This window comes from Chanos chanos, chromosome 14 (assembly GCF_902362185.1).
Source record: "Chanos chanos chromosome 14, fChaCha1.1, whole genome shotgun sequence".
NCBI classification, from domain to species: Eukaryota; Metazoa; Chordata; class Actinopteri; order Gonorynchiformes; family Chanidae; genus Chanos; species Chanos chanos.
The window spans coordinates 13178409-13191942 of record NC_044508.1 but is presented as its reverse complement, the minus strand read 5'-3'; the positions used below and the strand labels follow the sequence as shown (position 1 = coordinate 13191942).

Below are 13534 nucleotides of genomic sequence, written 5' to 3'. Positions count from 1 at the left end.
CGCGCACACACACACACACCTGCCCCCAAGATATCTGATCATAGTTTATCAATTTGAATTGACCATAAGAGTGGTTTATGATTTGCCCAGTATAAGCTCTGCATTGCTTGACCTTTTATCATTTTCCTGTCTGCAATGAGGTTACCATGGCATTGTGTTAACGAGGAGTAAGATCCATAACTGCCCCAAGTCGTGTCTTTCTATGTCTATATGTTTCTATATCTATATCTGCCTCTGAGGTCATGTTTACAGTATGCTACAGGCAACTAGTGACTACTTCACTCTCTCGCAGTGAAGATGTGAAGCCACTTAGATAATCATGACTCAGAGACTTTGGAGACAAATAGAGTGGGACAGCACATTACAACACAGCAAACTGACCAGGTGTCATAGATACTCATCCAGTCCAACAAATAAAAACAAAAGTGATTTGTAGTTATTCCAAATGGAAAAAGAAGGGGAGAAATATTGAATCCCTGTCAGTTTTCAAGTAGAGAAAGTAATAAGCCAAGTGTAGAAAATAATATCCACCTATGTCCCCTTCTGAAATTCTTAAAATATACTGCATGCAAAGAAGAAAACTGGAACGTTTTGATATGCAAACGATTTGTTTTTATTGTTATTCAGTAGCCTACATAAATCACAAACAATCTCTTTGAACAGAGTTGATGTATAGTAGAACACTCGTTTCATCAAAAAAGCTAAACGTTGCAATAAAAAAACGCAAAGACAACATAAGGCCAGCCACCTTTTCCTCCTTGGTGTTTGCATTCATCATAAGAATTCATGAGAGTAACTGTTGATAGTTCTGCGCATAAAGGTACAGTGGTTCTGACAACCAATACAGATTACGTACCCTAAAGTTCAAGACCACTGAGAATAGTTCGGGTAGCCTCTCCGCTTCGCTACAACCAGGTCTCAGGCTGAAAATATGCCGGAGTGTGCGTCCAAAAATACGAAGTTCATTGCTCGGCCAAAGTACGTAGCCTAAAGCAATGTTTGTTCTTGTTCTGACAGAAGCGTTTATAACTCAGAGTACTGTTATTAGCGCTTATATTGGCTATAGGGAGACTCGCAGGACAATCTAAACGTCGATGAATCCCTACATAAACCAACTAGAGATCAATGCTTTTATTGCATTAGTAAACTTTGTACAAAAACCCCTTCACATAATTCTTAATTTTAAAACATGGGGGGGAAATCATGGCTGCGTCAACACGTATACAGGCGAGACATCAAGAAAAAACAACTAGTTTATACTACCTACACAAAGACTGCGATATCATGAATGACTTAAGTGTATATTTACAAACTGTCTTGAAAATACCACACAACAGTGCCTCTAGGTTATTACGAGGGTAGGACGAACTAAATAAATACATAAAGAAACTGTATGCTTATAACATCAATAATGGTGGCTGTTAAAATTTTAGAATTTGATTAATTTTGTTGATGGGGCTTAATAAATGCGCAATGACATGAATTGTCCAACACGTAAGGGTTTTCAAAGATGGGAGATATTTAAAACCTTCACGACATAAAATTCGAGGTACTCTCAGTTAATGTATTTGCTTTACCCTATTAAACACAACAGACCACAGAAGCACAGACAATACAAATACAGGACAATACAAATACTTTGGGTCTCGCGGGGCGGCCCATAACGCTTTGAATCTGAGCCTGAAAACCGAGTGTCTGCTGTCACTCAGTCGACAGGAGGGACTATTTGGGTCGTTGGAAAAGGAAATGCCTACAGTTTAACTTGCAAATAAGTGGCATTTGGCTATGACTGTGTTGTCATTTTTTTTAAACATAAGTAGGAAATCAACTCTACCTCCTAGTTACCATATTGCTTGTGTTACTTCGGGAATCCTGAAGCAGTTTAGTAAATCTGGAACTAAAGACGCCCAGTAGTTTACTCTGGCTCTCTTACCAGTTCAGTCAAAATAACTGAGAAGAGTGCGTAAGCCATTAGTTTTAAGCATGTCAGCTATTTTGTATCTAAATACGCTAACTCAAATGTGCTCCTGCACTTCATGCAAATGTAATTTGGGTAAATGACACTGAAGTCCTAAGGCTACTGTGAAAGTAACTGATTTGATTGAACTGATCAAGGGCGAGCATAGTACTACGCAATAATAATAATAATAATGATAACAACAATAATAATAAAGTTTAGCCTAGGCTGTTGTACAGACACAGTTATAAATATCTAATGACTGAAGTCCAAAGCATGCAACTGACGTTCGCACGTGCGTAACAAGGCCACGGGATGCTTCTAAAGTGTTTGGTAACTTTAGATATCCCGACTAGGTATAATTATTGAGAAAGAAATTACAGAGAAAATATTATTTTAGTACTTGTTATATATGTTAAAGTGGGCCCTCAAAGAACTTTCACGGTAGATTGAGGCTAGTCTTAAATGTCTTTAAAGAAAAAATGTTTACAGCAGTTTGAAATTTTACATCTGATTACTCTTTAGCAGTGTCATGTTTAAATGTTAAACGTACCTAGTGTGTATCTGACATGTAAATAATTATGGAATTCACTTGCAACTAAAGAATCGTTTTACGTAAAATTAGACCAACGTACACTCATGGCCTCCGATTACAACTGTCAGGGGCACATCAAGAGGAAACAAATGCAATCGACTTCAACATTAAGATTCCATCAGCTAATAATTCGAGCGGCCTACTCAATTTTTGATTATGATAGATTTCGCTGTAATTAGAGGTGAATTTATCTATTTATCTCTAAAAGGCTCACTTTTGGAGACTATGAAAGCACACTAGAACAGAATACAGTTCTAACACCGGTTAAAATGTTCAAGATCAGCTAAAGAGTCACGAGTGAGGTTACATCGACGAAAGAATGCGTCTTTAGGAACTTGCATCTAAATAAATTTAGATAATGGCACGGTTCCACTGTAATTCACAGATCGGTCATAATCAATTATTCCTACTTACATCAGTCCCACCAATAGCATCAGAACACGCGATACATACATATTGTCACAGAATAGTCCACATACATTACACATGAGGGTTTTCTACATTTTCCTCTGAGGCAGTCACTGTCACAAACTTCTATCTCCACATCCCCACTAGCAATGACATGCACACTCTACCAGATGGAAACCTCGCCGATAAGGTCAGCGCAGCCAGCAGATATGAAGCCTTTAAGGCATGAAAACAATAGACTACATAAAGCTTCCAAAAGGTAAAATGAAGTCAATGCTCAAACAGTACTCTCACGGTTCATAAATAATCCCTTTCCAACAAACCCTTATACTCATTGTTCAGCAGTCCACGGCAAAGGAGGAAGAACATTAAGGTTCTGAGGGAAAAAAGAAACGTTGAAAAAAGAAAACAATTTAAAAAAAAACGATAAAAAATAATAATAAGCAAGGTGTGTCCGTGTGAATAAGCGCTCCAGATATGTTCAGTATAGGTTATGGTCGTGAGTTTAATACAGGGAAAGGCAACGAATGGACACTTAGCTTATGTCATGGAATAGCAAATTAGTTCTGAGTATTTTGAGGCTGGGCTAAAGAACGAGTTACGTAGTTCGTTTTTCTTGCCATGTGACCATCTTTGTCCGGACGCATCCAAAAGTAAGGGAGAAAGCTATACCACGTACTTCTATTTTTTACAGAGCATACAGAAATATTAACAATTCTGGAAATTTTAAAATATCAAATTCTGATAGATAACATCCCAAATTTCATGTTAAACTCTACTGTAGGAGAACTTTGTTCCAGATAGATGAAATATCGCTCGCCATTAAAACGGTACACTCCCCTGCCCTCTAAAAATGGTATTGTCTCAAGCTCAAATTCCGAGAATTGAGCTCTCCTGATTCTTAGAACTGGGGTTCTTAGAAGTGGTGATGCAAGAAGTTTCTAGGAAAGCACTACCAGGTGATTTTTTTAATTCTTTTCCTCAATCTGGCACGATGTTGCTCTTATCCACGCCAGTGTTTGTGTTCTTGATGCTGTTATATAGAATTTCTTTGTAAAAATGTGAATTTCAGGGGTTTTTACGATGTTTTGGGGACAGTTGAGAGCTAACTGTTAATCTTAAAAGGCTTGGCTGGTGACAGTGTGCTTGACAGATCTACCTTTCTCCTGCTTGACGCACTGCTCGCGATTCTCTCTCGCTGCGGCTTTTCGGCTGTTGCAGAATCGGGAGGGCTTACTGAGCTTGCAGTACTGAGAGAAATGAGATTAGCTGTGCACATTACAAGAGCTGTCAAGCGAGGAGGGCTGCTAAAATAAGTTTACAGCGACGTGTCACTAAAAAAATGTATTTTAAATAACTGCACACTGAAGTTTGATAGTGACAGCAATTTTATTAGTCGACATAGTTCAGTATTGGTACAATTTCTGTTTGCAGATTAACCAGAGTATTTATTTTGCGCGTATGCCCGCAATCGACAGGTTATAAACTGCTTTATCCGAGTGTGATTTCGGTCCTAAGAGAAAAGAGGCGTTGTTTTTATGAGGGTGGGTGTTATTTAAATGAAATCGCAGGCTACAGAAAGTGGTTAAGAACTAGAGCAGTCATCGTTGCACAATGTAGGTTCGCATATGCTCGTGCGCTACGGTCCTTTCCAGCCTTCATGGAAACATTGTTGGAGTTTTTTTAGTTTGGTGGTAGCTTTCCGCTATCGCATAACTGTGCTGTTGTACGGTCCGGGGAGCAAATGAGACATGCGTGTAAACATGTAGTCTATCACTATTTATTCAGTTCTGTTCCAATATCCCCAAAGCACGAGTTTGTGTGTGTGTGTTGTACAGTATTTGCAGTCAAGCGTTGTAAAAAGTTTGTGCACCCCGACTCAGAAGCTTACGATGCACAGTCTTGTGGTGATCCAGAACTATTCAGCGTGCTTATTTTGTACTGCGATTAATGATGACAGGGGAAGAACTAAAAATTGCATTCAAAACGTTAATATGATGTTTGTATTTTGGATCTGAGATCCTGACCATTTTGTTTGCGTTCAAATACAGGCTTTTACTGAAGATGTCGAATAGATTATCTTGTTTATCTTAATGTATTGGCCATGGGTCTTTTAAATATATCTTTAAAAGTGTCGAATGGCAGCCCCTCAGCCTTGGCATTGAGCGAAAGGCTCGTAAATCTCTGTCCGCTGTTTGCGTGTTACTCCGTACTATTCCTGGGGGGAGCAAATGTATGTGTTAGTTGTAAACAGTACATCAAACGGAGTCTTGGGATGATTCTGTGACATTTGTTTAAAAATAGTCGAATTAGAGAATCAGTGCTCCCAATTAGTACCTTGTTATGTTCAGTGACAACATTGTTTTGTTTTTGTTTAGTTTTGTCTTGTTTGAATTTGAAATGCTTTTAAATGGACAATATTCTTGTGATGCCCAGATTGTGTGATTTTCTTTTTCCACCATAAGCCTAGATGGGTTCTTTTAAAATAATATTTTAGGACTAAGCCCTTCGGGTCTTGCTGACATCTTGTGGTAGTAAGAGTTTTAAAAAGATTGTTTTGAAACTGTAGAGGTTGCATGTGAATTTGAATTAAAGCAAATGGATTCAAGTTATAATACAAAGTTTCTCGGTTCTCTGACACCAGTGTCTCCATGATGTTATCAAGGGATGGTAGTTACAACTTTATTGCCATGTGTATATCACTAATTGCTAAGTACTGTCTAGCCACATGGTGTTGTTTTCAAACTGAAAAAGATATGTATCGTCACAACATGCATTCAGCTTTGAACAACGTAATTGGCCGCAGAAGTCGCCTTGGCACTGAGTAAAGCGAAGGAGGACTCGGATGTTAAATAAGTCCAAATGGAAATGGTATCTGACTCGGAGTGGATACAGAATGTACAACATGTAAGAAATGTGCCCAGCGTAATAATTTAAAGACGCACTCAATCTATTTTCTGCCCGTGCGTCAGGTGTGATGGCATAGGTGGATTGCGTTAGACGGTCCGATTTAACCTTTACTTTGTTCAACCAAAACAGATCTAATAATAAAAATAAGACAACTAGACTGAATGCATTCTTGTAATTCAACAAGGAGTTGAGCTTTCCCTAAAAGCGAAATATTCTGGAATCATCGACAATTATTATTATTGCCTATGGATAATCTGTGTTACAGAGTAATACTTGGGTACATAACAATGTTTCCTGGGATCAGGAGCGCAAATTCATTCGAAAACGGAGTTTGAGATCCAACAGATCCCACAAATAAAAATTCCGTGTAACATTTCCCATCAACTTAAAGTTTATACATCCTGTACTTGTCTAATTGTTTCTATGGAGAGACAAAATTGCAGAAGATTGGGGTGACGTGAAAGAAACGGGTAAACATGATTTATTTCGGGCGCTAAAAAGCTGAATTTAAGAAGTTCGTTTCAACATGGGAAAAAATCACTTGGACAGGCACGAAGTGCCGTGAACGTTTCGTTAATGACTTTTAATTATTTGGCTCCCCCTATTGGTGAACGGAGAAAAGGGACAAATATATTTCGGCTGGTCCACTACTGTGGACAGTTGTTTGGTTTGAGCGCTTGTGACATTTCGACAGATATTTGATTCCATTTGAATTAAATTACAGATGGACTTTTTACTTGTAACGTCGTCACGATTTGAATGTAGTAATTTTTTGTAATGTAATCTGCAGAAAACTTGGATCATAAGGTCACCTATCACTTTTCAGGGAAAGTCTGTTATGTAGAATATAACTCGCACAACAGAGTTGATCATTAAAAAAACAGAAAATAAACAGGCCCATTGATTTTTTTTTTTTTAAGTTTCTAATATGCTTTTGTTTATTTTCATTTTAGCGCACAGCCCAATAAACACTGAGACTTACCTTTACTGAATATATAGAAAGACCTTGTTTCTAATTGTCATGTGCATTTGTTTGTTGCAGATCTCGAAAAAATGGCTTGCGCAGCTGACAGCTGCATCCAATTCACGCGTCACGCAAGTGATGTACTGCTCAACTTAAACCGGCTCCGCAGCCGAGATATTCTCACAGATGTCACTATCTTGGTTAACAGACAGCAGTTTCGAGCTCACAAAACTGTCCTCATGGCTTGCAGGTATGCAGTAGGCTCTAATTTACATTGTGTAAAATCCTTCCTCAATGTGAAATTAGATCAATTTTCTTACTAGTTCGTTTTCACCATTTTTCCATCAGTGGGTTGTTCTACACAATTTTCACGGACTCCCTCAAATGCAACCTCAACGCCATTAGTCTGGATCCAAAGGTTGATCCAGAAGGTTTCGCCATCCTCCTGGAGTTTATGTACACCTCCCGACTCACCCTGAAGGACAGTCTCATCATGGCAGTCATGAACACAGCCATCTATCTGCAGATGGACCACGTAGTTGATACTTGCCACAGGTTCATCAAATCCAGGTAAGTCTTAAGCAAACTTGCTGCTAATCAGAGTCAGTGGTCACTAGTCAGCACCTGAGACTAACCCAAAACCTGAAATTTTCCTGTCAATCTTTCCACAGTGACTCCTCTATCAAACTGCCCAGAGAAGACTTTCTGATCAGTCCACTCCTTTTGTCTCAGGATGTCCATGGCTATAGGCCCCATGAGGTAGTAGAAAGCATCCCTGGCCGTGCACCAACCTTCAGGGATGGGCGACCTTATGCAGCAGGCATGTTCAATGGAGTTAATGCTCCCAGCAGCTCTTATCACCTCTATGGCCAGTTCCCCATGCAAGGCTTCCCTTTTCCTCTGTGCAAGCTGACAGATACCAAAAACACTTTTCCTGATTTTAACAAAGGAGGTGTGATCCACCACAAGCATTGTGATACCGGTAGCTCCATGCTTGCCGAATACTCCCGTGCCAACACTAGTGGCCCCTCCAACATCTGCCACGCCGGTTCTTTCTCTACCCGAGAGATGGCGAGAGATGAGGAGATGAAGAGGGAGAGTCTGGAAGGAGTGGTCCAGGCCATTGGAACTGGTTCCAGAAAGCATGGTTTCTCCAGCCTTTCCCAGGATCAGCAGAAGGAGACGGGGAAGGACCAGTCAGAGGAAGACCTGAGCCATCAACACTACCCACTGGGCATCTCCTCCAGTAGCCGCAAAGGTCTGATGAGCAGCCCGCAGAGCCCTCTTAAATCTGACTGCCAACCTAACTCACCCACCGAGTCCAGCAGCAGCAAGAACGCTGCCCTTTCCCAGAGCTCCAGACCCTTGACCTCACAGGGTACCCAAGATCCCAAGGCGCGCAACTGGAAGAAATACAAGTTTATCGTGCTCAACCAGAGCACCAAGGAGGAGGAGTCCAGTCCTCGTGACCCTGGGATGCGCTCTCCACAGCGGCTGGGGTTGTCTCCCTTCCATCATCCGACAGATTCAGAACATCTTGATTCACAGGCGACCACCAAGATCAGCGAACATGGGGAGGACTTTCCTGCTCCCCAGGCTAGTCGTCTAAACAACATCATAAACAGGTAAGAGCTCAAAAATAACGTTTAAGAACCGGCATTCGTTTAGTCGGTCTGTAAGTTGATCAAGTATCAAGCCAGGAGCCTGTGAACAAACTAGCGGTGTCACCTGGTTTCTTAGCACAGTAACGTCAGTTTTATGGGAAACAATTCTCCTCCCACAACCTCTGCAAAGCCAGATTGAATTTCCTTCATCCCTTCCAATCCTCTTAGCACACTGAGGATTTACCTTAGAGCCAGAATGTGTGAAATTTGCTGAATGCCCTATGAATATGAGAATTCCTGTGGCTGGCACAGTGTTTGGGTAGCTGTGGTGGAGCAATTCAAGGGTTGACGTTTACTTGACATCTCTTGGCAGAAGTCTGGAGGGATCGCAGAGGAGCGGCGATGGCCATACTTCTCGCTACATGAACCACTTAAAGTGTTCATCTTGTGGCTCCCAGTCACCGCAGCACTCTGAGGTCTGCCCCAATACTCCTGCCGCACGTCTCTCAGAGGAGATGTCTGAACTGCACTCAGAGTACTCAGACTCCAGCTGTGGTAAGGATCCATTCACATATCAGCGTTTTCTGCAGTGTTCATAAAGACTTAGCTTTAGCTGATCTGAAAGGATGGGTTCCCATTTCTTCTCAAGCGGAGACTGCATTAAACATTCACAGCGCGTCCATTGAAACTTAACGGTTTGGTTTTTTTTCTTTTCTCTTTGTGCTCTTCACAGAAAATGGTACTTATTTTTGCAATGAATGCGACTCCAAATTTGCAGAGGAAGAGGCCTTGAAGCGCCACATGCTTCAGGTCCACAGCGACAAGCCATACAAATGCGACCGCTGTCAAGCTGCTTTCCGGTACAAGGGAAACCTTGCCAGCCACAAGACTGTACACACAGGTAAGTACAGGAGAATTTTTTTTATTATTATTATTATATAGCATTAAAGGGATCATGCCTCACAGTTTGTTTATGTTTTGTTTTGTGTTGGGACTTCAGGAGAGAAGCCGTATCGCTGTAACATCTGTGGTGCTCAGTTTAACCGACCAGCCAACCTCAAGACCCACACCCGCATTCACTCAGGAGAAAAGCCATACAAATGTGAGACGTGTGGAGCTCGCTTCGTGCAGGTGAGTGTCATTTCCTGAAGGTCACTCGGTTATCTTGGGCGTCCGTTTTTTGTTTTGGTTTTTTTTTCGTATGCACAAACTGTTGGTGATTGTACTGAACAAAGTGTAGACTGTACGTCTGAAGAATAAGAAAAACAGACAGCTACAGACAAACTATACACACGCAAGTGCAAAGACTGAAGAAATGACCTTCTTTGTGTCTTTATCACATAGGTTGCTCACCTCCGCGCTCACGTCTTGATCCACACTGGAGAGAAGCCATACCCCTGTGAAATCTGTGGTACACGCTTCCGTCACCTGCAGACACTAAAGAGCCACCTGCGTATACACACGGGAGAGAAGCCCTATCATGTAAGAATATTTTACAGTATTACCCCCATATTATAATAACTATTGTTGATGTTACCCATCATTTAAACATGATGTAGCACTCTAACACAGTGACAGTGATTAGGACATTTCCTTCCACAATTGATACGACCTTTTGAAATTATTGTGTTGGCTCTCGCCGAGAAATGAAATGAGACCAGAGGAATGCCCTTTAAACACGCGTGTGTCATCTGTTCTGTTTCAGTGTGAGAAATGCAACCTGCACTTTCGCCACAAGAGCCAATTGCGATTACATCTCCGTCAGAAACACGGAGCAATCACCAACACCAAGATCCAGTACCGCATGTCTACAGCGGATGTCCCCACTGATTTGACCAAGACCTGTTAAGCAGACCCACAGGGGTAAATTGTGACCATGGCATTCAAACCCTGATGAGTACAATCATCCCAAATTGTAGTGCCACACTGTGTTAACAGATGAGAGAAAAATATTGGCAGTAAATGCCATCCTAAACGGGTTTCCTCTACATGTGAACATAGAACCACATATGGTCTCTTGTAGTCACTTTATTGTTTATATTTGCATATAGAGTAATGTTGGGAGTGTTTATAAGCTTTGAGCTACATAAAGCTTTATTTTGTAGAAAAAAAAAAAGGATGGAATGTAAAACATTGAAATCCAGTTTTTGAGAATACAGTATTTTATATCAAATAACTTACTTTTCTGAAAGTATCCGGTGAATTTTGATTGAAAGGTCGTATATTTTAAGGTAATGGTATTTCTGGCTGTAAAAAGAACTGTGTCTATAAATTTTATATATATATATATATGTAAAGAATATACCATGTAGAATGGCCTCTTGTAAAAGGAAATCCTGGCTGTGAGTTTAATAACTGAATTGGTTTTGTTGTAGACTCAGAATTGCGGCTGCTCACTCTATTGGGATAAATGCATGAAGTGGGTTGCCATGTGTACGCAAGCACAAAACAGGCAACTGCATAAATATTGTGACATATTATGTAATTATATCCATCAGCTTACTCTCTGCTGGCAGAGTAAATCTGTAAATGTTAAAATATGCATTTAAAAAGAAAAGGAAAAAAAAAAAAAAAAAAGAGAGAGAGAAAAAAAAAAGGTACTGCTTCGGTAAGACCAAGAGGATATTTTGCTTCAAACTGTATTTGTATAGAGGCGTGATCCGTTTGTTTTTGTTTTTATCTGTTTTGACAAGTGAAGGTTTACAGTTGTCATTGTACTAGAAGCTACAGTAAAAAGGTTGTAATATTGTCCAGAGTTTTATGTTTGTCTGGTTTTTTGGGGGTTTTTTTGTACATACACTGTGTACTTAACGTGCCTTTCTCTTTAGAGGCTGAATATCTTCCCATTCAGCTTGTCTCTACTAAGGTACAACCTGAAGGGCAGCACTTGTCCTGTTTTTCTTTTTTTGAATGTGTGTGTGTGAATGTGGGGTTAGGGCCGTGTGTGTGTGTGTGTGTGTATTTTCTAAATGCTTTTCACCAACTTTCAAAAAAACATGCAAATTCATTGTTGCTTGAGCTGCACATTTTCAGGACTTGTTTTGGGTTTGGGCTTTTTTAAAACCTGCATTAAGCTCATTGTATAATATAGATGTATGAATGTAAAATAAAGGTATTGAATTTCTATGTACAACCCTGTGAATAACGTCTCTTTTTTTTTTTTTTTTTTGAGTGGTTTAATCATAAGGTGAAAGAACACAGTGATCAAAACCATGGGTAGTTCTTTACGAAACATCACATGCCTATCTAAGAAAGCTATTGTGCCCAGTGTGCAGAGTGGCAGCAAGTCACATTGAAGTCACATCCACCAATGCAGTTCAAGAAATATTACTAAAGAACACAGAAACGCTTCTGGGAAATTGATAAAGGGCACCTATTGTTTAGTGTTAGTAAAACAATAGCGTAGTTGTTGGAAAAATATAGGTACAAAGAACTTACAAGAACAACATTGCTACACTGTTAGGGTAGTGAAATACCAAAGCTTGAAACTTCATACATACATTCAGCCTCTCAGTTCCCTCTCTGAAAACCAGAGACTTATGTGGAAAAAGAACGGGTTGAACCTTTCTAGAACAATGTGTTCAGAGAGAGTGACTGAAGTGGTTTTCTGTAGTACTACAAACATACTATCAGGAGTCACATTCTGACCTCCCCTGGCTGTAGCAAACTGCAAAACTTTGCTGCATGTGGACCATGGCAAAGCATCAAAGAGAGGGTGTTCGCAGTAAATCGGTTAAAAACAAACAAACTTGCTCTCCTGAAATAAAAGTCTGAATGGAAACGTGACCCGTTCAGGTGTGGAGCGCATTTTAACAAAGTAACATTTGTTCTTAAGTGCAGCTTTCCTCCGGTCATTATTATTGTGATGCCTCACACTATAGTATGTTCACAAACACACATGTATCAGATCCCTACATATTAACCAATGAAAAGTGGGAAATTCTCTTACCTTCCCGAAACAAAGCTTACGAATAGAAAACAATGGGCCACAAACATTCAACAAAGTTCCATAACCACTGTATTAATCAGTTTCTTGTCTGACTTTTCTGTTTGGCAATATTGTGACAGATGGGCGTAAACTTGGTTAAACTTCGAAGCAAAACACACACGAGTACAAAGCCTAGAGTAAAACTCCCCTGGTACAGACGTCACAAATTGCAAGCATGAAATTGTCAAATTGTCAGACAACTTATTACATAAGCAGTGAATGAGAAAAAAAAAAGGTAGAGTTGAAAAAGATACAAATTCATAGAATCTCAAGCCCTGGGTTATGAAGCATGGCTTTATTTTAAGTGCCAAAAATTCTATATATTATTTCTTTTTATTCCAATACACCTTGTTACTTTTCAATCTAAGCTCAGTAACAGCAATTGTCTTGTGGGCATTAAAAAGACATTTAAATATTTCCACTCCCTATACCTTTCTCAGGACATTTCAAACTCAAATACAACAGTATCCTCGAGGTCTTCGGGTCCAAGCCTCCAGTGCTTATCCTTCTGGGTTGATACCTAAAAACACATGGTCACTCATTTATATAAGTTCTCTCTGCGAAGAAAATGGCAGATTAGAGGAGTTGGATATTCTCCGTTTCTGTACCTCTTCATCTGACACTTCATCGGGCATTGAACTCAGCACTGAAACATCATTAGAGTTAAATTCATCCATCTAGAAAAACCAAAGGAAGCAGTAGGCGCATGAATAAGATCAGCTGCTGTTTCAGGAATCTGAGACAGGAAAAGCAGTATTACACAACCCCATGTGACATGGGATCTCCGCTACTCTAAATTCAAGTAACTGATTCTCTACGGCTCATCACTGGGGAGGTGGACCTTGTCCTAAGACGTAGCAGCTTATCATATGAAACACATTACAATGTGTTCGGTAAGAAGTTGTCAATGGATTTGACTTCAAATAGTCCCAAGGTCAAGCCCTACTGACTCACCTCATCCTCAGACAGACTGTCCGGCTGGCGCCTGACGCCGTTTCGTTTATGAAAGCTCTCTTCCGTGAGTTTCTCCTGCAAAGGGAGTGAAACACAATTTCAGGCCTGACATTTGTACCCAGGGTGAGAGCAAAAAGCAGCCTTAAGTAAATCA

At 40.2% G+C, this 13534-nt stretch overlaps 1 protein-coding gene across 1 annotated transcript; it reads left to right on the top strand.

Annotated features, from left to right (window-relative positions):
• Positions 1 to 3888: 3888 nt before the first annotated feature.
• On the top strand, positions 3889 to 10736 carry bcl6aa (BCL6A transcription repressor a). The gene is made up of 9 exons (XM_030791273.1): positions 3889 to 3919; positions 6913 to 7084; positions 7183 to 7404; positions 7506 to 8459; positions 8812 to 8993; positions 9172 to 9339; positions 9439 to 9569; positions 9783 to 9920; positions 10144 to 10736. The coding sequence occupies exons 1-9, from the start codon at positions 3889 to 3891 to the stop codon at positions 10285 to 10287; spliced, it is 2142 nt and encodes a 713-aa protein (XP_030647133.1). The 3' UTR covers positions 10288 to 10736.
• The last annotated feature ends 2798 nt before the right edge of the window (positions 10737 to 13534 follow it).